We start from the raw sequence: 25090 nt of genomic DNA, 5'->3' as shown, positions 1-25090 counted from the left end.
GCCCAGCCCCCACAAGAGATTTGTGCCACAATTGTGAGCAAAAACTTAAGGAGTGTAAATGAAAACTCTGGACAGAGGAGAAAACAGCAAAACATGCAGTGTATTAAAAACAAATTCAAATATTTTGCCAGCATAAGTTTTTTTTTTTCAACATTTGCAAAGACATTTTATTTAGTTTCAATTTATATTTTCACAAGTTTCTTGAAAAATTACATTCTATTTAATTGGCATAGAGGTAATCCCACAGAAGTGACTAAAATTGAAAGTCAAACTGGCTGCTAGAGGCGGTCTCCAAAAGGGAGTCAGTCCCCATAGACTCTCAATGTTAAAATGCCCACCTTTACAGCAGAAAAATATATGTTTACAGCCTGGTTCAAAAAGTGTGTAATGAATTCAACCTTCGTAATCATCGGGAAGAAGGAGGCGGGAACCGGCGGACAATCGAATAACATTTTAATAATTCAAAATAAACACAAAACAGCGCACCAGCCCCTCACGGACGACCGGTGCGCATAAATAAAAAGCAAACAAAACTAAAAACCCAGGCCTGGTCCTCTCTCGTCCTTCATAGTCGTCGCTCCAGTTTTATATCCTTCCATCTCCTACGTGGGACTCGAGACCGATGGTGGGGCGCAGGTGTAGCTCATCTCCAATCACTACACCTGGCCTCACTCCTCGTTCCCACGTCTCTCGGCCCCGCCCCACTCGTCACAAAGTGGTTTTGGTCTAATATAGCTAATTTTGCCCTTCATGACAACTGTTCATTATCACCATCGATTTGCGCAGCTTGTCAGTTAACAATGGCTCTGTGTAGTAACAGCTGCTCTGTGAAATCACACACCTGATGGAATTTACCACTGATTAGAGTACCAGCTTTACTGACGAGATACGCATTAATCATCGGCCGATATATATCGTGCACCCCTAAACAAGTGAATTGTTCGATTGACGTTCAGGCAGTGTCCGCCGGAAATTAAACGGAAAGGAACTTCAGCACTGCAACGTTTAGCGTGTTAACTTTTCTGAAATATCTCACAGATCTTTAGGACTTCACACAGAATGACAAAGTATCATCTAGTGTTCGTTCTTTAATGAAGAGAAGACAAGGAGCTATATCGGAAGAGATGGGAAAACACGGCAAAGCAGTGATAGCAGGGGCGGGTAGGCAAAGCTGTGCTGTGAATGGGCCAGAATGGGCAGAATCTGATGAAACCGAGAGTGAAGATCATATGGAGTTTAATCAGGAAATTAATAGACAAATAGATAAACGGGGAGGCGCGACTGTAAAAGTGGGGTCAAAGAAATTTAAAAAGATGAGTATTTCTGATGAAATTAATGGTAATATGGAGGGGGATGATGCTGAGTTCAAGGTAATACTTAGATTTAGTGAAGAAAAGAATAGAGGGGTGATTTGGGGGATACCTGTGGATGTTAATATGGAGGAAATAAAAGCAAACTTGAAAGGAGGAAAATTGAAAAATGTAAGCAGATTACATAACTTTAAAAATGGGATAAGACAAGACAGGGAAAGTGTGCTACTGGAATTTGAAGATGAAATACTTCCAAACAAAGTAACATTAGGATACATGTCATATAATGTGAGGGAGTATGTCCCTAAACCTTTGAGAAGCTTTAGAAGTACAACTAAAATGCTGTAACTGCGGGGGGAATCACAGTGTGGCGTATGGAGGATGTGAAGTGATGAAGAGGCAGGTAGAGATCCAGCAGATTAGAGTACAAAATAAGATCTCGTATGCAGAGGCTGTTAAGATGGTAAACTACAGGGAGGAGAGAAAGTTAGACAAAACAAATGGAAAACTGAGCAATAATCATCAGGAGCAGACAAAAGATGGTCAGGTACTGATTGATTTAAAGAAGTTAATTATTTTCATCGCAGGAGTCATCAATGATACAACGGAAACAAAATCAAAAACGGAAAGGATACAAATAATAGTAAAGGCAGCTGTGAATCACCTAAACCTTACTGACTTGTCCTCGGAAGAGGTGAGGAATGAATTAAGTGCTCAGGCTAGTCAGGAGGTTTTTAACTGTTGGCTGACATAATGGTTCTTATACTACAATGGAATGCAAGAAGTTTAGTGGCAAACGGGCAGGAATTTAAACATTTTATCAATTCATTACCAATGGCACCTGATGTATTATGTATACAAGAAACATGGTTGACACTAAATTTAGATTTTAGAATAAATAATTATATTAGTGTAAGAGGTGATAGGGAAAATGGTATAGGAGGTGGATGTGCTACATTTATCAAAAGGAATATTCCTTATCAAATTATCGCAAAAGGAAGGGAAGAAGAGTATATCATAATAAAAATATGGACTAATCAAGGACAGCTTTCTGTTATAAATTATTATAATCCGTGTAGAAAACTAGTTTTTGATAAATTATGTCAGATTGTGGGAAAAGTGGATAATCAGATTTTTTTATGTGGTGATTTTAATGCTCATAGTTCATTATGGGGAGGAGAAAAAAACTGATTTAAATGGACAAATAATAGAACAGTTATTGGAAGAAAATGAGATGGTGTGCCTTAATGATGGGAGGAAAACAAGAATAGATGTTCACACAGGCAAAGGTTCAGCACTTGATTTAACACTGGTGTCAAAAGAGGTGGCAGGTATTTGTGAATGGGAGATATGGGAGGATTCGACTATAGGTAGTGACCATTATCCTGTTTTATGTAAAATATATGTAGGAAGTGATGAGAGGGTAGAGGAAAGAGAGGCTTAATGGATATTTAATAAAGCTAAGTGGGAAAAATTTGAGTATTTATGCGAGGTGGAAAGTAGTGAAATAGATTTAAACCAAGATATAGATAAAATTGATGTTAAGTTTAGGGAAGTAGTTTTGAGAGCTGCTAAGTTATCTATTCCAAGAAGAAAAGGGAAAATGAATAGGAAAGCAGTTCCATGGTGGACAGAAGAATGTAGTAAAATCATTAAAGAAAGAAACAGGGCATTTAAGAGATTGAAGAGAACGCACAACTTTCAAAGATTAATGGAGTATAAAAAGGCTCAAGCACAAGTTAGGAAAATAGTGAAAAAGGCAAAAAGAAATAGTTGGAGAGAATATTGTAGTAGTATAGGTAGAATAACTCCATTGGGGGATGTGTGGGGAATGATGAGGAAAATGAGAGGAATTAGAAAAGATTGGCAGTATCCAGTTTTAAAATCAGGAGAAGTCATAGCTGTAACAAATGAGGAAAAAGCTGAAATAATAGTTAAGGCATTAGTGGAAATTTATAGTTCTAATAATTTGTCAGAGGCAAGTAAACGGGGGAGAGAAGAGACTAGAGATGCATATCCAGAAGCACTAAGAAGAAAGGAAAGTACAGAGGATGCTATGGATACTCCATTTACATTAAGAGAAATGAATCGTGCAATAGATAAGTCAAAAGTAACTGCCCCGGGAAAAGACCAGATATGCTATAGTATGTTAAAGCATTTAGGATTTTTAACTCAAATGAAACTTTTAGGATTATATAATAAGGTCTGGGTAGAAGGCAGATTACCTATAAATTGGAAAGAGGCGATTATTATACCTATAACAAAACCAGGTAAGGACCCTAAATCCAGCAAACTATAGGCCTATTGCTCTCACATCGCATGTTGGGAAAATAATGGAAAGGATGATTGTAGAAAGAATGACTTTTTATGTAGAAAATAAGGGACTTTTATCTCTTTATCAGAGTGGTTTTCGGAAAGGACGGGGAACAATGGATCCTGTGGTTTGTTTGGAAACTGAAATTAGAAAAGCTCAAATAAATAAGGAGTCTGTTATGGCAGTTTTTTTAGATGTAGAAAAAGCGTATGATATGGTATGGAAAGAGGGATTAATGATTAAATTATATAAAATTGGTATTAAGGGAAGAACTTTTAATTGGATTAAAAGCTTTTTATATGAAAGGTACATTCAGGTTAAAATTGGTACTTCAGTGTCCAATAAATTTAGAGTTGAAAATGGGACTCCGCAGGGTAGTGTGATAAGCCCATTGCTTTTTTCTATCATGATAAATGATGTGTTTTGTAAAATAAAGTATAATATTGGGAAGTCATTGTTTGCTGATGATGCGGCCCTTTGGAAAAATGGCAAGAGTTTAACACTAATTCAAGAGAAAATGCAGGAAACTGTTAGAGTGATTGAAGAATGGTCTTATTCATGGGGTTTTAAATTTTCAGTAGAGAAGACAAAGATGATGGTTTTTACTCGGAAGAGGGTTAAGGATGCTAGGATTTTGATGTATGGAAGACAAATTGAGCAGGTAAATAGCTTTAGGTTTTTAGGGATAATATTTGACCCCAAATTAAACTGGACAGATCATGTAAGAAAAGTAGAGGAAAAATGCAAGAAGATTTTAAATATAATGAGGTGCTTAACTGGGTCAGAGTGGGGCGCTTGCCAAAGGGCATTGAGAGATTTATATATTGCTTTAATGAGACCAGTGATAGAATATGGAAGTGTAGTGTTTAGATCAGCGTCGAAAACATCAATAAAGAAACTAGAAGCTATTCAAAATCAAGCACTGAGAATCTGCTGTGGGGCTATAAGGACCTCTCCAGCTTGTGCAGTTCAAGTGGAGATGGGTGAGTTACCTCTAAATTTACGATTCAAGCAGTTGATGATGAATTTATTGGGCAAACCTAAAAGGGCACAATGAAAGAAGGTACCCAACAGTAAAGTATCTAAACCCATGTTGGGAAAGTACAAAGGGAAAGGTGGAATGTTTTGCTTGGACATCGGGAAAAATAGCAATTGAAATGGAGTTACAGGACAGAAAGTTCAGTCCTACTGTCCCTTATCTAATCACACCACCTTGGCTGTTTCCACCACTAATTGTTGATCTCCATTTTCAAGAGGAAATAAAAAGACATAAAGGGAAGGGCAACTGGGCAGAGATAGTGGATGACAGACTAAGGTCAGTATATAAATCTTTTTTAGCAGTATTCACAGATGGATCAAAGGATCCTAAGAGTGGTCTTACTGGTTTTGCGTTCACTATTCCAGAGTTGAAGATAAGTATTAAAGAAAGAACTTCCGATCATCTAACAGTGTTTACAGTTGAGTTGTTAGCTATTTTAACGGCATTGCAGTGGATAGAACAAAATAAAATTGGCAAGGTTGTGATATTTTCAGATAGTTTATCTTCATTGATGTCTCTACAGTCTTTATCATCTAATAACAGACTTGATTTTGTATATGAAATGTATGAAATTATGTTCAGACTTCAGCATATAAAAACAGAAATCATAATTATGTGGATTCCAGCTCATAGGGGGATTGAGGGGAATGAAGCTGCAGACGCGTTGGCTAAGCAAGCTCTGAATCACGATAGAATTATGGAAGTAGCATTTAGTAAAGCTGAAAGTAAAGCAAAAATAAGGAATAATATTATGAAGGAATGGCAGAAACAATGGGATGAAGGGAAGAAGGGACGTCATTTATATAATATTAAACAAGTGGTAGGAAGAATGAAATCAATAGGTAGACATACAAGAGAACATATAATTATTTCAAGGTTGCGATTGGGGCATACTGGGTTGAATAAAACAATGCATTTATTGAAAAAACATCCATCAGGTATGTGTGAGTGTGGAATGGAAGAAGAAACCGCAGAACATGTGATTAGCCAATGTGTCAAATATGAAAATCAAAGAATAAAATTAAGAGATGAATTAAAGAAATATGGAGTGAATACATTAAATCTTAAAAACCTATTTAAAGTTGGAGATCAGATATAAAAAGCTTTGTGTATTTATTTGAAAGAAACTGGTCTAATTAAAAGAATTTAAGTCCTTGTGGATCATTGTAATAATTTAATCATTGGTTTCCTTAATGTTATATAGGTAGTTAATAATAATAATAATAATTATTATTATTATTATTATTTTTTTAATTATTATTATTATTTTATTTTTTTTCTTCTCCTGAAGTATAAGTTTCTGGTCCACACTCCAGCACAGTAGGGGACGGATATGCATCTTAAACGTTAGTTGCCACCCGCCTTTATAAATACAAGAAGAAGAAGAAGAAGAAGAAGAAGAAGTGAATTGTTCATTGTTTGTTCATGTTAATTAATACATTAACTAGTGTTTACCAATGACACCTTATTGTAAAATGTTACCTATAAAATTTACCTTCATGTGACTTCATATAACATTTTAGGGTCATTGTCAGTGTGAAGAAATACAGAAAATAGGCCCACTTCATGTGGCTAGATAGTTCTTTAACTCCTTAACATGTATTAAGTACTGTAAAAAGTATAAGTGTCTGTTTCTTTTCATCTCTCTGTCTGTCTCCTCTCAACTATCTGTGTTTTCTCTGATAGGCTGTATTGCCAAGTGTAATTTTTTTCAATTGAAAATACTTCAAACTTTCAAGCTATGCCAATCTAACATAAATTTTGGCTTGACAAACTTTATTAATTTAGTTGAAGTTAATGCTGGTTATAAATTAAATATCTAGGTACTCTACAGACAAAGCAAATAACACTTTCTAACACCATCCTATAATATATAAAATATTTTCCTTCTATGGCTCTTCTACCTTTCTTCAAAATTATTTAATATTGCTTTAATATTGTTTGTTGTTTTATGTAAATTAGGTGCCATGAACTGGAGTGCATTTTCTGCACATACAACCAGGGTTTCCGTGTGCCAGGTGCCATGTTCTCTGACCCAGTGCCTACAGTGCAGTGAGATATTTAAAGACTGCTCACCTGGGTATGTGGGGAATGGCTGGAGGGGAGTCCTGCATGGGTTTTATTCATTCAAAAAATCTGAATGGCTACTGCTCAGCTGATTGTTTTATCAGTGATGGAGATGAATTGCAGAACGAGTAGATTATTATTATTTTTTCCTGTGTAATGTCAATAGTCTTAATCTATAGTTGTATATACAGTAAAATTATATTTTCTGTTTTGCTCTTTGAAATAATAAGAAAAGATCACTGTTATCAGTTTAGTTTTTTAGGAGGTACCATGCATAAAATGGGAAGCAGACACTGAAAATATCCTGTAGGCTATGTAGTCAGTTGAACTTGAAACTACTTTATTGGCTTAAATATCTCAGAAGCAGAATTGCCAAAGCAAAAGAAAAATGGCCAAAATTAGAGTTAATAAATAAATAAACAACAACCATGGCAGAGGAAAAAGTTAAATAAGAAAGGCAGTGGCTATTTGCAAGTGCAAATAGCTATATATTATATTTACACTGTTAAAATAGCAGAATTTTCTGCTATTTATACTTCTTATTGCAAATAGTCGCAATTATCTGCAGCTCAGGACTGTAGTACATCATAAAACAGTATGTAAATTATCATTTTCATTCAAATTGTTAAATGGATGCTACCTTATTGGGACAATAAAGCCCTTATTTCCTTAATTTTGATTGAAAATAAATTATTTTCAGGTGTGATCTGAGATTTGAAAAGGGAGAAAAAACTTAGTCTAAAAGCAGATTCAAAGCTGGGTCGATCCCATCAAATTGTGAACAACACGCGTTTTACCATCTACACCACTAGAGCAGACAACTGTTCTTTATATGTTTTAATGTTGACTAGCTTAAGAAATATATGAAGTGCCATTAAAGTCTATTATTACAGCATACACAGTGAAGTAAAGTGCAACAGAATGTTAATATATTGTAAATTGTAAACTCCATATAATTTTACCTCAGATGAAACATGGGTTACAATTTTCCCTTGTTTTTTTCCATCTTAATGTTCTTTATTACTTTAACATTTTATTAGAGTACTATTCTGTTAAGTATGCGCATGCATTTTAACGACGTGTCACGTCATGCACGACGCAAACAACTAACGTCATCGTGCAATGCAAATTACAAATGCATGTGCTGTCACCATGCTCCTTTGCATGCATTATAGACATACCTTATGTCACTTTTCGCATGCACGGTAAACACATACCTGTAATAGGTACGTGATGTCAATGCACTACAGTCTGCACCAAGGGGTGAAACCTTTGCAGGTGTTTTGAGTTGATAAGCTGATTGCCATGTCACCATATTCTAAGTTGTTACGATAGTGAATTGGTGTTTTTTTTTTTTTTTTTCTAATGTGAGCCAAAATCATCACAATTAAAAGAAACAAAACTTGTATGCATTGAATTTATTTAATACACGAGTTTCACAATTTGAGTTGAATTACTGAAATAAATTAACTTTTTCACAATATTCTAATTTATTGAGATGCACCTGTATCTGTATGTACTGAGAAAACTCAATGCCCTGTTAATCCACACATGATCTCTCCTTATTACACATTAAAAACCAGCACTGGGACTAACCATCAACTTGACCCATTCATGTTCTGCAACTGAGCAGTAAAGTCTAATTCTGGCTTCTGGAATACTCTAAACTTCTTTGGAAAACAGAAAAGACTGAAGGACATATGATCAGCAGGCATCTCAGCTTTGTTGAACTGAGGAAATCAGTCTCATTTAGTCTGAAACTTCCAGATAAATTTCTTCAGAACTTCTCAGTGACCATAATTTTAAACATATGTTGTTTTGGGGGGGTTTATGTGATTCCTCCGCTGCAAATGGTTTCACGACCAGTATCAAAACACAGACAAATCAAAACAAATTACAGTCGTAAGTCTTGTCACCTTTCATTGTCAGTTGTGCTTATTCCTGTTACCTGTTTTCAATCTAGCAACACATGTGAGCATCTGAGGAAGAGCCGGCGGGAGAAACAACTCTCTCCATTATTTAGAATTTCAAATACAGTACCCATTTTATCCATTAGCTGTCAATATTATATACTGCCCCTTCAAAGGCCTTCTTTATTTTACTAGAAAGCGTGACAGCTGACAGCCTCACAATACGACAACACTTAAACTTGTATGTGAGAAACTTTTGTGATGAGACAAAATAAAGCATTAGGTTGAAAAGTAAATATCCAAAATGTGGGGGAGTATGTCCCACAGGGAGCTGCACCAATTAAATTGTAAAAGAATGTTAGCTTTACTTGTTTAAAAATATATATATTGGCCACTGGACCATCCTAACTCGATAAATTTGTGATTTCTTTGGAAAAGAGAGTAGAGAGTTTAACAGCTGTAAGCTCTCAGTAGCTCAGTTTGTGTGCCTGGAACTTCCTGAGAAATTTCTTTGGAAAAAGAGCAACACAATACTGTATGTGTGAACGGGCAAAAGAGGTGAAATTGGAGTACCATACTGAATGTGTTTTGTTTATATGTAGGAACTTCTAATTTCTCTCAAATTAAGCTCTTTTATCAGATGAAGAAATTGTGATTTTTAATCAGTCCTTGATGAGTTTTTAATCATGAAACTGCATCATTTCATAAGAACAATGGTATATAGATATTAGAACATCTGCTGTATTTGATTCCCATTCAGAATGGCCCTAAACGACACACACAAAATAAAATACAATGAACTGTGGTAAGTTTACATGTTGGCCCTGTCTATGTAAATCTGCTATGTAAATTCAGCCAAATTTTTATTTTTGGGTCAACTATTCATTTACTTCTTAACGAAACACAACATGTCAAGTAATAAAATGCCTATTGAGATTCCTCTGGTTTATGAAATCGTTCAAGATTGTAGAATATGTGTCAGAAACAGTGGTTCACAACTGGTTTTTCTTTACAAAACTAAACAAAAATCTCCTTAAACTAAAATATCGAATTGACCCTTTCAGAATTAAATTGGTGACCCACCCCTTAAGAAATAACAATATAAATAATATTGTATAAAAGCATAATGTATAATGAAAAAAATTAGCCAAGTTTTTTTGAACCAACACTGTACACATCCACGCAGGACATCTGAACCTGAGCTAAGTGAATAAAATAATGAATAAAGCAGGCAGTGATGTCGAAGATGGCGATAATCTTCTGCAGAGGTGAGGTTAAGTCACACTATTAAGACATAAAATGGCACATTCAACAATCTGTCTGTCACAGCCGTTAACCCATGTGTCCATGAGAGCCACCAGAGGGCACTCTTCCCAGATGATTGCCTTTTGTTTTGGACTACAATTCTCATTAAACTTTGCCAGACTATCATGCCTCATCATATCCAGATGTGTGTAATTTAACCAGTTTAGCCCACCTTAATATATACCATGTGGACTCAGCCTTGTTTGATGAAGTACTGTTTTGTTACTCTTGTTTATTTTATGGCCTAATGGTTAAAGGGGTGGGTTTCGGGTTCGATTTTCAGGTCCGGCAGGAATTTGTAGGTGGGCGGAGTGAATTAACAGGGCTCTCTTCCACCCACAATACCACGATTGAGGTGAGACCCTTGAGCAAGGCACTGAACCCCCAACTGCTCCCAATATAGCTGCTCACTCCTCCAGGTGTGTGTTCACGGTGTGTGTGCACGCATTTGGATGGGTTAAATGCAGAGCACAAATTCTGTGTATGGGTCACCATACTTTGGCACACGTCACTTTAAAATCTGTTTTTACGAGAGAGTTTTGAGCTGTAAAACTTACAGGATGTTTTTATAGTGCTATGATATTTTCTTTGTCAAAAGATCAAGGGCATTTTTATTTCTCTGTTCATGATCCCTTTAATGGTGTAGTCAGTGTGGATTCAGCATAAAAAAATAAATAAAACAAGTATCTGTTCCAGATACAGTTACAGAAATGCTGTTTGCAGATGGATTGAGTTATCAACTTTACTGTTGCTGCCACTGCTGCCGCCATGTTGTAAAGCCACTTTGTGTTTACTTGCGAAAGCACAGATACTTTGTTTGGCCTTTCAAAATAGGACATGACTAAAAATGTGTGGTTAAAGGGGTTATATGATGCTTTTTTTAAGTTAATTATTTTGTGTATTTTGAGTATTTGGTGTTACAAAATATTGGCATGCTTTAATGTTCAAATAACACATTATTTTTCAAATACTGTACATTATTGTAGGCCCCGCCTCTCTCAAACTCGTTGTTTTCTATAAAGTCCCTCCTTCCGTCAAGCACAGTCTGCTCTGATTGGCTAGCTGACCCAATGCATTGTGATTGGCTGAACACCGCAAGCACTGTAACGCCCCTTTCCATAAGCGTCAGCTTCATCTTTCAAAATATATGTAAAGACAGTAGTAATTTCCTTAGTTTTACCATTAGTTAAAGCCCGAAAGGGGAACAGAGTTATGTGACAGACACAGTGATGAAGCTCGTATGTTTTTGCAGTACACAAGCCACGGTTAAAACTGTGATGTGACTCTCTCACTCACACAAAATGCAAAACTCCTCATTTGAACATTCAATAGAAAATGCTTAAACTAATAACAAAACATACTTACAGTAGCTGATTCAGAAGCACCAAATTGTCGTAGCAAAGTCAGAATGACCTCCTCTCCTAGGTTCACCATTGTCCATAAAATGCATTGCAGTTCTGTTGTAAGTAATCTTAAAGATTACAAAATGCATCTACTTTCTGAAGGCCAAATAAAGTACTTTTGCTTTTGTCTAGATACACACAGCATCTCCCTGACATAACTGCTTCAACTGCATGACCATTTAGGCAGCATTACGCAAATATTTCCACGCAGTGATGTAGATGTGGAGCATGTTTGAACGAGCCATTTCAGAAGGGTGTGGCGGAGTCTTAACTTTGATAAGGAATATCTCTTTGGTTTATCTATGCACAATCACCTTGTAACACTCCAAATAGAAAGGAAAACTTGACTTTGCATCATATGACCCCTTTAAGTTGTATTTACAACACTGTTCCAAAACAGTTCAACCCAAATATTCAGATGTGTGCAGCACATTTTATTTTATGTAATTTTTACTGTTTCCTGATCCTGGGAGAGTGTACTACAAGGCCGGCTGTACTAAATCACAGTTTGAACATATGTTTACATAAGTAAAGGAGTTGCCACTGATGATTCAATGTGAGTTTTGAGCAGTGTAGAGTAGAGCTTGTTGTTTGTCATTTCTCTGATCACAAATGCAGACAGGATTTTCTATTTAAGTGGCACGATATGCAACGCTTGAGATATTCAGCCAATCACAACGCACTGGATAGCTGGCCAATCAGAGCACACCTCGCTTTTCAGAACGATGAGCTTTTAAAAATCATTGTGTTTCAGAAATCAGGGCATAGAGGAGAAACAATAAAGTACAGTATGTGGAAAATAATATATATATATATATATATATATATATATATATATATATTTTTTTTTACCTTAAACAGCATAAATACATTTCATTACAACAAATACACAAATTAATGTTCATTTTAGCAACATCATATGACCCCTTGTCTTCACATAATGGTGGCCAAAATATTTTTTTTTAAGGATTTGCAAGAAGTCACTCATTCTCACCAAAGCTGCACTTATTTGATCAAAAATACAGTAAAAAAACGGAATATTGTGAAATATTATAGTTTAAAAGAACTTTTCTATTTTAATATATTTTAAAATGTTATTTATTTCTTTGTTCTGCATCATTACTCCAGTCTTCAGTGCAACATGATTCTTTGGAAATCATCAAAATATGTCAATTTGCTGCTCAGTTATTACTGATGCTCAGTTCTCAATGGTTTTAATTATTATCAACACCAAGTTTGAGGTCATTGAGGGCAACGTTGCAGAGAGCCAGTATGAATGGCAATACATTTTCAGCGAATAGCGACTTAAAGGCAGCCTGTGTCTTACAGCTATCAAATGAGTTCAGTAGATCTGCAAATTTAGAAAAAAGCATATGGGAGATTTTTTTAGTGCTTATTCCATAGAGAGAGAGAGAGAAACAATGTTTGAAATGACATTAGGTTAAGAAATTGACAGAATTTACATTTTTAGTGAACTAAATTATTTTTTATCTAAGAACGTAGGGAAACAACAAACACAAAGCTGTAAACATCTCCAATAATCCAAAAGTGGAATATGAACACATTTCATTCAAGCTTTGTAATGTGAAGCTAAATAAATTAAAAATATATAATCCACGTGCGGGTCTGTATGTACATGTTTACTTAAAAAAGTTTCTCCTTAAAAGGAAATTACGATGTTGAGGAGTGGCTTGATAGGTTTTTGTGTACCGTTTCAGATGTTCAGTTTCTTATCCACAGTCTCGGTTTAGACTCATCTCATTCGTGCCTGGGCTCTGTGTAAGTTCACCTCTTTACTCTATTTCTATATTTAGATAGTTTTCAGAGCTGTTTGCATTGAGGTAATTGGAATATAAACCATGCAAAAGCATTATAATATTATAATGTATTGTGTTTTTAATCTGAAATTTTAAGAAAATAAATTTACCATTAGCTTGCAGAGATGCCTATGTTTTTAAGTAATAATTTCCAGAAAAGGTGACTGACTTTTCCAGGTGTGTTTTATATACAAAAACTATTAAAGCAATCTTAAGCATAGGTTTTATTCACATAATTTATTCAAGTGCCCTTTTCTGTTTCTGATTTTTAGTTTCTCATCCAGTGTCTTCGGTTTAAATTCATCTCATCCGTGCCTGGGCTCTGTGTAAGTTCACCTCTTTACTCTCTTCTTATAGAGTATACTCCATGAAAAAGCATGATGATATTATTATGCGTAGTGTTTTTTTTTTTTTTTTTTTTTATAAAAAAATAGCTTGAAGAGATGTTTATAAGAGCTACTTCTCAGAAAAGATTATTGACTTTTCCAGGTGTGTTATTATAAACAAAAATTATTTAAGCAATCTTAAGCATAGATTTTTTTTCACACATTTTATTGAAGTACCTGTTTCTAGATTCAGATATATCATTTTATTTAAATAGGACTGTCATGGTATTTAGTTAATGAATGTTTAGGCTCCACTTTGAGTTTGGATTGTCATAATGGTGCAAAATATCATTTGGAATGCACTTGCCAGAGGGAGCGAGGTAATTTCATCATTAACTTCAGCTGGTATGTTCCCTTGACAACGAAGCACGGTGTCTTCGCTTATGGACACAGGTATAAAATAATATACATTTTACATTTAAAAAAGTTTATATATATATATATATATATATATATATATATATATATATATATATATATATATATATATATATATATATATATATTTATATATATATATTCGAGTTCACATACAAAGTATGTAAAATAGGCTAATTAAATTTGTCTATTTTAATGTAAGACAAAATATTTTTCGTCATTGATAGAAATATGATGTAAGAAGGTAGTGCAAGCAAGTTTAGTTTGAAAAAAGTTTAAAAGTAAATAAGACATAAATTGACAATATTTGAAAAAATAATAATAATAATTATTTGCAACAACTGATGGAGGGCTGAATGCAGGTTTGCAGGCGCAGAATTGTCAAGGTAACACTTGGTCAGTCATTCCCTTCGCCAAGGGAGGTTATATAATGACAAACGCTTTTATGAGACAGCAATGCCAAAGAACACACTTCAAGGGCTCTGCCTTTCGAAGGTGGGAGGGTATAGGGATTCTCATTTCCTTTTGGAATTCTTTTGCAAATATGGCTACATCCTTCTGAAAGTTACAAAAAAATGTATAAGTAAATGTATTGAACCAAAAATTTTAAAGACAAGTAATTTCCTGGCAAATAAAAGTGTTATATAGTCCACTGAATCAAACTCAAACTTAAAGTTGGCAGCAGTCGAAGCACTTAAGGAAAAAAATGCTGGGTGGGTCAATATCACTGTAGGGTGCCTTTTGGTGTCCTGAACATAAATAACTCATTTGCCATGATAACTCAACATACAAATGGCTATGAAAGGTATGTTATATTAGGCTAAGTTTTTTTTATTCATAACAGAAGCATTACTTGGCTCTTTAAATTCATTTTCAATAATTTCTTTAGTTTTGTATGAGAGGATGTATGTTGTTTTGCTATGTCCCAGACACTGCTCATTAAATTCGAATGAGAGTAAAATAGTCGAATAGTAATAAAAATAATAATAATTGTTTTCCTATTAATATTTTGTTAAATAAGATATTACTCAAATTGAGTGTATTGATCATTTTGTAATAAAAACAATATTTTTATTTAATAAAAAAGAAGAGTTTGTCCATGTCCCTTGAATGGTTGTCCACCCTGTCGTATTGCGGAATCTGTCCCTTTAAGAAGAGGCCTTCACCATTAGTGACATCATCACAACAGATTTTTTTTATATCTTCAGTGGCGGGAATTTCAACTGCTGAGATGAGTAGCAGCTGACTTTTCAACTGACAAATTTTCTTCATATAAGTTTGCTTACTTGTTTTGCCAAAGCTTAACATGTCCACCCTGTCGCCATAAAATATACAGGAAGTGATTAAAATACAATATTTTAAAAATATGTAAGTTTAAATATACAAAATTGTTTTCAACAACCAGACTAACTATTTAGCTAGTCACAGTTTGTTGTAAGCTAATATGCTAATTGAAGCTCAAAATGTCCACCCTGTCATTGTTACAAAATGTCCACCCTGTCGGCCACTTAGACTCGATGGGGTGGACATACACATGACAGGGTGGACATAGCATTAATTTGTAGTTAATATGGCAATTTATAGAAATGTTATATTACATTTTATAGAAACATCTGCTGTAGATAATAGTTGTAATAATAATAAAAAAAATATCAATGTGATTGAGAATGTAATTATATATATATATTTTTTAAGTTGAATAAATGTTTCATTGTCATATTTTGTCATGCTTTTTGTGTTCTGCTTTATGTGTCCACTCCGTCGTGGGCTCGTCCACCCTGTCATCTTGGTATTTTTAGATTATATTTAAAATAATAATGTAATCATACCTATATAATCCATTGTGCTAGGTGTGGGGTCAATAACATGCAAACAAAAAACTGCGTCCAAATATTCAAATATTTCTCCAAATAAGAAAAAATACATGTGCGAATTGTATGAATTTCTTTAAAAAAAACATTGTTTACACAAAATCTTTTATGTATTTATAATTTGAAAGCAAACAAATAACCCTGTTTAGGAAAGGGACATCATACCTTTCAGAAAGTATAATTTGTATCTTAATAGTGCAATGAAAACATATTTAACTGTAATTTATATGTCCACGACAGGGTGGACATATCTATGCTTTATGCTCTAAAAAATGGCCCATAATAATAATTTAAAAAAAAACATTGTGGGAGCTCAGATAATATATTTATTATAGTATTTGAGTGTCTACTATTATGACATGACATAAAGTGAATGGTAAATTAAAATCAAAATGTGTGAGTATTGTGAGGGTTGAAAGGCACCCTAAGGTGATACTGACCCGGGTGACTTAGCATAAAAGAGGACAATGGTACAAGAGGAATACCATATAATTGTTTTAATTGTGAAAATATAGCAGAAGTAGCACCGACATTTAAAAAAAAATTACTTGTGATAAGGCTTCATAAACAATCAGGTCTTCTCTTTAAGTTTTCATTTAGTGATGGGTGAAATTTGCTAGAATAAGAGCAGGATAAATAACACGCGTGTCTAAGAGCTGACAAAAGCTATGAAAAGAATGACACTTTATCTCACAGAATATGACGCAGCCTGCAGAAGTACAGTATGAAGGTAAAACAGTAGCAAAACTCAAGAGCTTGTTGATCTGAATGTGAGAACTTGTCATATTAACATTAGTATTTGTAAGTTAACATTTTTACTCACAGCTCTGATGTGAAAAGCTGAATTTTCACACACTGACAATTATCAAAACACCTGTGTTTTAAATTGGAAAATTAATAGTTACAAATGTGTAGAATGATATTCACATAAAGAAAATGACGGACACAAATGTTTACGACATATTTACTTTTGCACTTTACTTCAGTTCAGTGCCAAGTCGGCACTTAAAACCTCTCACATCTGACAGTACAAGTTCAAATCCTAGCTCTCTGACTTTTGCTACTCCTTTTGCAGTATTGCTGTTGCAAAACTCACCTGCGCACTTAGATGTGAGAGAGCAGAGCCGGGGGCGAGGCTTTGGTGCGAATAAAGACATTTCATTGGTCGATGCCAGGCCAGTGAACAACGCCAGCCATCATGACTTGCCAAGAAAGAAATTTGTGTTTTTTGCATATGTATCAGTTATTTGTAAAACACAGCAACATCTTTCCTGTCTATATCCATGTATACAGTAAACTCGCTGTACCACAGCAGCTGAGAAACAGTTGTGACATGCTTTGATCTCACCACCATTCGGTCACGTGCTTCATGGAGCTATCAATCATTTTACACAAATCACGCTGTCATTATGTTTGAATGGGATTAATCAGGACAGACAGCAGTTTCACTATGTTTGCAGCTATTTCTAGTAATTATTAGCACATAAAGTGCATTGATCGTGCATTGATAAGCTGACTTATGCTTTACGATAGCAGTCGAATGTGATCAAACACCTTAAGTGTAACTTTTAACCAATAAAATAACTGTTCCACATTTTAGATAATTTCTGTTTAGTTAATTTGAAGAGATTATGGTACTAAATAAAATGGGCAATAATTATGGTCCATGAATTACGATTCAAAATATAACATTTTCTAATATGCTTATTATTTATATTACAATGAGTGTAGTATTTAAGGTTAAAATAGAGAACATGTATTTAAATTCCAGTGCAGAGACAAATTAGAGGCATTTGGTTGCCAGAAAGATAATATTCATATGTAATGCCATTGTTTAACCACTAGATGGACTTATGGATGTTTAATAAATGGCCTACATGCATTTAGCTCTACTTCAGTAATAACTGATACATGAAAAAAAAAAACAAAAAAAAAAAAACATCTTTCTATCTTGGCAAGTCACAATGACGAGTGTTTTGATCATAGTGTGTGCAAATTGAAAGATTTAGCTTTTCACATCAGAGCTGTGAGTGTAAAATTCAACTTACAAATACAAGTATTAATATGACTAGTTCTCACATTCAGATCAACAACCTCTCGAGTTTAGCTACATGCATGCTTGTTGTCACCACTACTATAGCAAAGCAAAATAAACCAGTCCCTTTTTTGGCATCATTCTCCCAAGGTTAAAATCTTTTATTTCACCCAATCGCAATGCTCTTGATCAGCTGTGGGGGATTCTGTTGAGTTGAGCTAAGCAAAACTCCTCATTAAAGATCAGAGCATTTAAGGAGGTCGTCCAGGAGTTAAACAGGACAGATGTGAAAATTTGCCATGAAGTTGTGAACATGAACACTCAGTGCCAAGAAGCGTCAGAGCAGTGTTCTTCTGGAGTACAAACTAAGTACTAGAATATTATTATTTTCTTATTCTTATTATTTAAATCTAGGGTGTACTCATTTCTGTAATCCTTAATTTAAACAAAATGGGCTTTTTTTTTTACTAATCTTACAAAAAATATTGGCATACATTTTGTTTTTATTAAGTATATATTTAATATGTTTAAATTTTGCCATCTTTCCATGAATTACAGTATATTAGTGATCTTTAAGAAAATACATTTCAATCGTGAAATCTCTCTGAAAGTTTTAGCATGGTAATGGATATGACACTGGTAATGTATTTGTTCTTGGTGGAACAGATCTCGGCTGAGTTTCCCAAAGGCTTCGTAAGTCTAAAAAGTTCGTAAAAACGATCGTACAAATGATCTTAATATCACGATCTGTTTCCCAAAAGCATCGTAACTCAAGTAGCACTTGAAAATCATTGTAGATCTACGAGTGCTCTGGAGTAATCTCAAAGCCATAAATGCATCTTAAAAAGACAGATTTATGCAGTCACCTGCAGGACAATCAGCAGATTACACCTTTAACTTGATTCAAGTGCAATGTGATTATAATATAAGGATTTGGTTGTGCTTTATCGTACACTTTGACTCGTTTTCTTTATTTATTTTTAATTAATTTATAAATTAATTAAATAAAAAGGGCAGTAAAAAAATAGAAATACACATTTAAATTTAATTACTAAAAAGCAACAACAACGTAATTTTACGATCGTTTGTTATTATTTTACGTGCGTCTCCTCACATGCGTCATATGATGCTTTTTTAAAGATCATAATTTTGTGTATTTGGTGTAACAGAACATGCTAACATATTTACTATTGTAGGTCCTCTATGCCCCGCCTCTCTCAAACGATCCTTTGCATAATCACGAGCTTCATCTTTCAAAATAAATGTAAAGACTATACAGGCTATAAGAAATAATGTCCTTATTTTTACCATCAGTTCAAGCCTGAAAGAGGAACAGAGTCACATGACAGACACAGTGATGAATCTTGTATCTGTTTGCAGAACACAAGCCCCAGATGGTTAAGACAGCTGACTCCACTGTGGCACCCTCTCTCTATCTCTCTCTCTCTCTCACACACACACACACACACACACACACACACACACACACACGCACACACACACACACACACTGTGCAAAACTCTGCATTTGAGCAGTCAATAGCAAATAAACTTACAGTAGCTGATTCAGAAGCGCCACATTGTCGTAGCAAAGTCAGAATGACTTCCTCTCCTAGGTTCACCAAACGGTTGTCTATCAAATGCGTTGCAGTTCTGTTGTAAGTACTGTAATCTTAAGATTCCTAAATGCATTTACTGTTCTTTTGGAAGGCCAAATAGAGTGCTTTTGCTTTCGCCTAGACACACACAGCGTCTCCGTGACACGACTGCTTCAAAACTAACTGAGGTTACTGAAACCACGGCTACTTTCTTTGCGTGAACATTTGGGCAGCATTATGAAAATATTCCTACATCTTGATGTAGACGTGTGGGGGAGTGTTTGAATGAGCCGTTTTAGTGAGGCATGGCAAATTCTTAACTTTGATAAAGTGATACATCTCTTTGGTTTTGAGACTTAGCATCTTTGCATCTTCAGGAATCTTTTCTATGCACAATCACCTTGTAACACTCCAAAGAGAAGGGAAACTTGAAATCCCTTTAATGCAATTGCACGTAGCCGTGCTTTAAGTGCTACTTAAGAGTTGCAATCCATTTCTCAAGAGCTTAAATGTCACCTTATAGAAATGTTAACCTTATGCTGTATTCCAGATAAAGTGAATACACATACACACATAAACATTGAACACACATCCAAAGCAGTGGGCAGCCTTTTGCTGCGGCACCCGGGGAGCAGTTGGGGGTTTGGTGCCTTGCTCAACCCACAACCCTAGGATTAGGAGTCAAACTCTCTAACCACTTGGCCACAACTTCCCCTTAAACTCGGATATAATAACAATTATTCTATTATAATATACTTTATATAACAATATATATATATTCTAGGCTGCTTTATAGGGATGTCCCCGACTAATTTTCTTCATAGTCGAATCAGAATTTTTGAATCTTGCTGATAATCGGCTGATAGTCGAATCATATGTTTTGGGGCGGGGGCAAAATACAATGCATCCATGTGCCGTAGCCTCTGTTGGCAATTGATTCCACCTGGAATCTTTATTTGTCAAGCCTCTTTCTTCCAATCATCCACATTTCATTTCATGCTTGTTGGTGATGGTGTGCAGTTGACATGGCGACTTGGCTGGGTGGTTGGCTACGGAGGACCACATGCACAAGGCTCTGATGATCTGTGTGCAGTGACATTGCCTTGGTCACCACTGGTGTAGTAGCTGCTGGAGATTTGTCACACTGTGGCCTTGCGGTCAGTGTGAACAATGCTCAATAGTCTCCGCTCCTCTCTGACATCAATGAGCTGTGGATGACACACGGCTGGATGGCAGTTCAACCATTGATCCCTTTTGAAACATACTTACTACAGCGTTACGTGAACAACCCTACAACTGCTCCATTTCTAGACCAAAGTTACAAGGTGCTGTGCCACAAACATTAGCCTTTTGGAGGAGAACCCTCTCAGTGCCATACCAGGTAAACAATCAGACTGCAGTGGATGTGTTTTATGTCATCTTATAACAAGGACATGCATACATTACATATTTTTGTCTAAAGATGTATTAAATATATGTATAGATACAGAGCCTTGGCCATCTACGTTTTGCTAATTGCTGAATTTGTTTGCATTATAACAAATCTGTAAGGCTGAAATGTAATTTCGGCAAATGTTGATGCATGCATGCTGTACTAGAGTGCATTTCATTAAGTTTGATCTGATTCTTCCTTGTGGTTTTGCTTACCAGATGCCCATTGTTTACACAAGTAAACACAAAGTGTACATTTTTGGACAAGGCCATTGTGTGTTAAAAAATAAGTTGTTGAACAGTAACACACAAAAACAATAGCTCTCACATCTCAACCTGACAATTTTTAAAAGCGTTCCGTTTTTCATACAAAACAGGAAATGGGAAAATGGGAAGATCTCAGTCTCTTTCTACTTGTATATCTTTCTTGAAGTTGAAGTGTGTAATTTGTATTTTTAATGCGTGCTGTATTTTCAATTCTATTTGTGAAATAAGCTGTGCAGCAACTTTTAAACTCATTGTTTTTTTTGTTTTTTTTTCAGGAACAGGGAACTGAAGCATGGAGAAGGAGTGGAGATTACTTGGTTTCCTTGTTCTGTCATTATGTTTTCTGTTCAGCAATGGCCAAAACATTGGTAGGGACAGATTTTACTTGATCAGATTATTCAGCACGGTTTCTGTATATTACATTTGGTCTAGTTGTTGATTAAATTAAAAGTCTCTGGTTTCCTTCTCTTAGTCTCAGATGAGAAATCAGTAGCAACAAACAACTTAAATTCTAAAAACTTCAGAATTTTTTTGATCCGTATAATATTAGTGTGACAAAGCCTTTGCTTGGGTGTTAAAAACATTTTGAGTGTTAGTTTGAAATCCGTAGGTTATATAGTTTGAATATTTGTATCAAATCAAAAACATTCCAAGCAAGTCTCAGAGTATTCTGTCAATGTAAATTGGGATATATATATATAAATGAATTCTGATTACATAGAAAAGACAGAGGAGGTTGAGTCAGAACAGGCTGACATTTAAAATTATTTTGAAGTCTAGGTTAAGGCAACATAGAAACAGTGGCACATTTGCAGCAAATACTGATTACACCCTTAAAATAATCTTTGTGTTATTTTGTTATTTGTGCAAACGTAAGAACTAAGACCAGAATCAAGTGGTCAAAGTTAAAACAAAAATTCTTCCATTTGGTTTAGGCTGCACCGAAATTCAAGCAGACATTGTGCTCCTTGTTGACTCATCTGGTAGCATTGGAGAGAGTGATTTCGAAGAAGTGAGGAAGTTCCTCCATTTTTTTGTGGACAGTTTTAACCTTGGACCCGACAAGGTGAGAGTGGGACTTGCTCAGTACAGTGACAGACCGTACCAAGAGTTCCTGCTCGGTGAATATTCAGATAAGGGAGACCTGCACCAAAAGTTGAATGATCTCATCTACCGTAAAGGACGCACCAACACTGGTCAGGCTCTGACTTTCATCCGTGAGAATTACTTTACACAGGCCAGAGAGAAAGTTCCTGGCATTGCCATAGTCATCACAGATGGGGAATCAAATGATGATGTGGAGGAACCTTCCCAAAGACTACGAAGCCTAGGAGTTTCCATCTTTGTCATCAGGGTGGGAAGGGCCAACATGGAAACACTGCGTACCATTGCTAATATCCCACATGAAGAGTTCTTATTCAGTATCGACAGTTATCAAGAACTGCAAGGTCTAAAAGAAAGTATACGGAACAAGGTGTGCCTTACTGTCACACTCCAGTCACAAGGTAACACATTTTATTTGCTATGCTTTCCTATTTGTGTCTTTACTGTGGGATTGTTAAATATGAAAACCTTAGGATTAGTACAAGCAAAACAAAACCTTTTCTTAAATGTACTAGCTTTGAGTCCCACTCCCATAATACAGTGAACTCCTATCTGCTCTTTTATGTGCTCTAGTATGGTACAGTTTATTGATGTATTGCTTAAATGCAAATCATTTTATTCATTGATTTCCATTCTCTTCAGCTCTTGAGCCAACATTTGCTGATCTCTTCATATTGGTTGATAGTTCAGCATCTAGACAAGAGCTGCAAATAATAAGGAATTTTCTTCAAAGACTGATCCAGCAGCTCAATGTGGGAAAGAATACTAATCGTGTCGGCCTGGCTCAGTTCAGCGAAAATGTCAAGGAGGAGTTCTTGCTAAATACTGATAAGACCAGGAATGAGATTTTCTCATCTATTCGCAGCCTGACACTGAGGCCTACAGGGGAGCGTAGAATTGGCAATGCAATTGAATATGCTCGTAAAAATTTCTTTAGTACTGCCACTGGAAGCCGAGTCTCTGAAGGCTTTAAGCAGTTTCTGTTAGTCATTTCAGCTGGAGAATCCGCCGATGGTGTAATCCAAGCATCCCGCACAATCAAAGAAGATGCAGTGACAGTTTTTGCTGTTGGCTTGAGCAAAGCTGATGCAAATGAAATGAAGGACATCTCTAGTCAAACACACAGCTACAAATTAGTAGGTAACATCCAACAAGTACTACAACAAATTACGTCTGCCATTGACAAGTGGGAAAATGCTGCTGTCACAGGGGGTGAGTACATGCATAATCTTCAAATCTGTCCATAAAACCCCTAAACATTTGATTTGCTAGGTTTAAGCTTGAAAAACTATTATGTATTATATAATCTAAAAGTTCTAAAATTCTTGTGTTTTTTTTTTTTTTGTTTTTTTGACAGAGTGCACGTTTGACAGGATGGCAGATATTGCTTTTATTGTTGATCAGTGCGAAAATATCAGATCTGAAAAATTCCAACTGGTGCGCAACTTTCTCAAGAACACCATCGGAGGTCTTGATGTGGGTGAGGGAAAAATAAAAATAGCTTTGGTCCTCTATAGTGACATCCCTCGAGCGGATGTGTACTTCAACACCTTCGATGATAAGACTGACATCCTGCGCTATATCAGCAGCATGCCATATGGTCGTGGTAAAACAAACACTGGAGCTGCTCTCACGTTTGCCAAAGACAAAGTGTTCACCAAAGAAAGAGGTAGCAGAAGAGATCAGAATGTTCAGCAGGTTGCTGTTGTGATCACTGATGGAAAGTCAACAGATGAGGTGGCCAGTGCTGCGGCAGCATTGCGGCGATCTGGCGTCACTGTATTTGCGCTTGGTATCAAAGACACAGAGGAGGAGGACTTGAGAGAGATTGCATCATATCCATATAAAAAGTTTGTTTTCAATGTGAAAGACTTTGATAAACTAAATTCACTTTCAAATATTTTAACCAGAACACTTTGCAATCAAATCACAGATTCCTTGATACCTACAGGATCACAGCGCTTTGCATTACAAGGTTGGTAAGATGTTTTTACTAATTTTCTCAAATGACTAAGAGCACAGTAATTATGAAATAATAATAATAATAATAATAATCTGTGTACTTTTCAAAATCTCATTTCACTCCACTGCAGGTTGCAAGCAGGCAACCAAAGCCGACATATACTTTCTTTTGGATGATTCAGGAAGTATTCAAAATCCTGAGTTTGCTGATATGAAGGCCTTTACTAAACAATTGCTTGAAGCATTTGAGATTGGACAAAACCATGTGCGCTTTGGGTTGGTTACATTTGCAGACAATGCAAACATAGTTTTTAGAGTACATGAATATAACTCAAAAGCTGATATCGAAAATGCAGTGACATCCCTCATACATAAGGGAGGGGGCACCAGGACTGATCTGGGATTGAGAAAAATGATCCCGCTGTTCGGAGAAGCTGTACGGACACATGGGGAAGAGGTCCGAAAGCTCCTGATTGTCATCACGGATGGCAAGTCAATAGGGACAGCCGAGCCTGTAGATGTACCTGCTAATCTGCTGAGAACAGAACATAATGTCATCATTTATGCCATTGGTGTGAAAAATGCATCTGTGCCAGAGCTGGAATTAATATCTGGCAGCACAGAAAGAACATTTTATGTCAAAAACTATTATTTACTTGATGAAATCAAGAAAGGGATCATTACAGAAATATGTGGTGAGAAATTAAATTATGGCATATGTTTATTGTGTATTTTTGAACTGTTACTTGCTTTGCAAAATGTTTTAATTGAATGGGTGATAAAATAGTACAGTGCGTGCAGATAAAAAATTTTTTTCTCTTGGTCTAAATAGAATTTGTTTCAAGATTCCTTTCACAGGAGAAGAGATCACTTTATGAATTTCTTATTTTCAG

General features: G+C 35.6%; 1 protein-coding gene across 3 annotated transcripts in view; it reads left to right on the top strand.

Moving 5' to 3' along the window:
• Window positions 1–13074: 13074 nt before the first annotated feature.
• Window positions 13075–25090, top strand: part of LOC113083476 (collagen alpha-6(VI) chain-like) — a 68042-nt gene continuing 56026 nt past the window's right edge. For all 3 annotated transcript variants that reach the window (XM_026254534.1, XM_026254535.1, XM_026254533.1), the window contains exons 1-7: window positions 13075–13127; window positions 13438–13491; window positions 21407–21499; window positions 22067–22636; window positions 22878–23447; window positions 23593–24210; window positions 24329–24892. In XM_026254534.1, the coding sequence (XP_026110319.1) occupies window positions 21424–21499; window positions 22067–22636; window positions 22878–23447; window positions 23593–24210; window positions 24329–24892 (2398 nt within the window). In that variant the 5' untranslated portion in view covers window positions 13075–13127; window positions 13438–13491; window positions 21407–21423. The remainder of the gene's footprint in view (window positions 13128–13437; window positions 13492–21406; window positions 21500–22066; window positions 22637–22877; window positions 23448–23592; window positions 24211–24328; window positions 24893–25090) is intronic.

Source organism: Carassius auratus, unplaced genomic scaffold, assembly GCF_003368295.1.
Source record: "Carassius auratus strain Wakin unplaced genomic scaffold, ASM336829v1 scaf_tig00038295, whole genome shotgun sequence".
NCBI classification, from domain to species: Eukaryota; Metazoa; Chordata; class Actinopteri; order Cypriniformes; family Cyprinidae; genus Carassius; species Carassius auratus.
The sequence above is the reverse complement of the archived record's forward strand: the minus strand, read 5'-3'. Positions and strand labels throughout refer to the sequence as shown.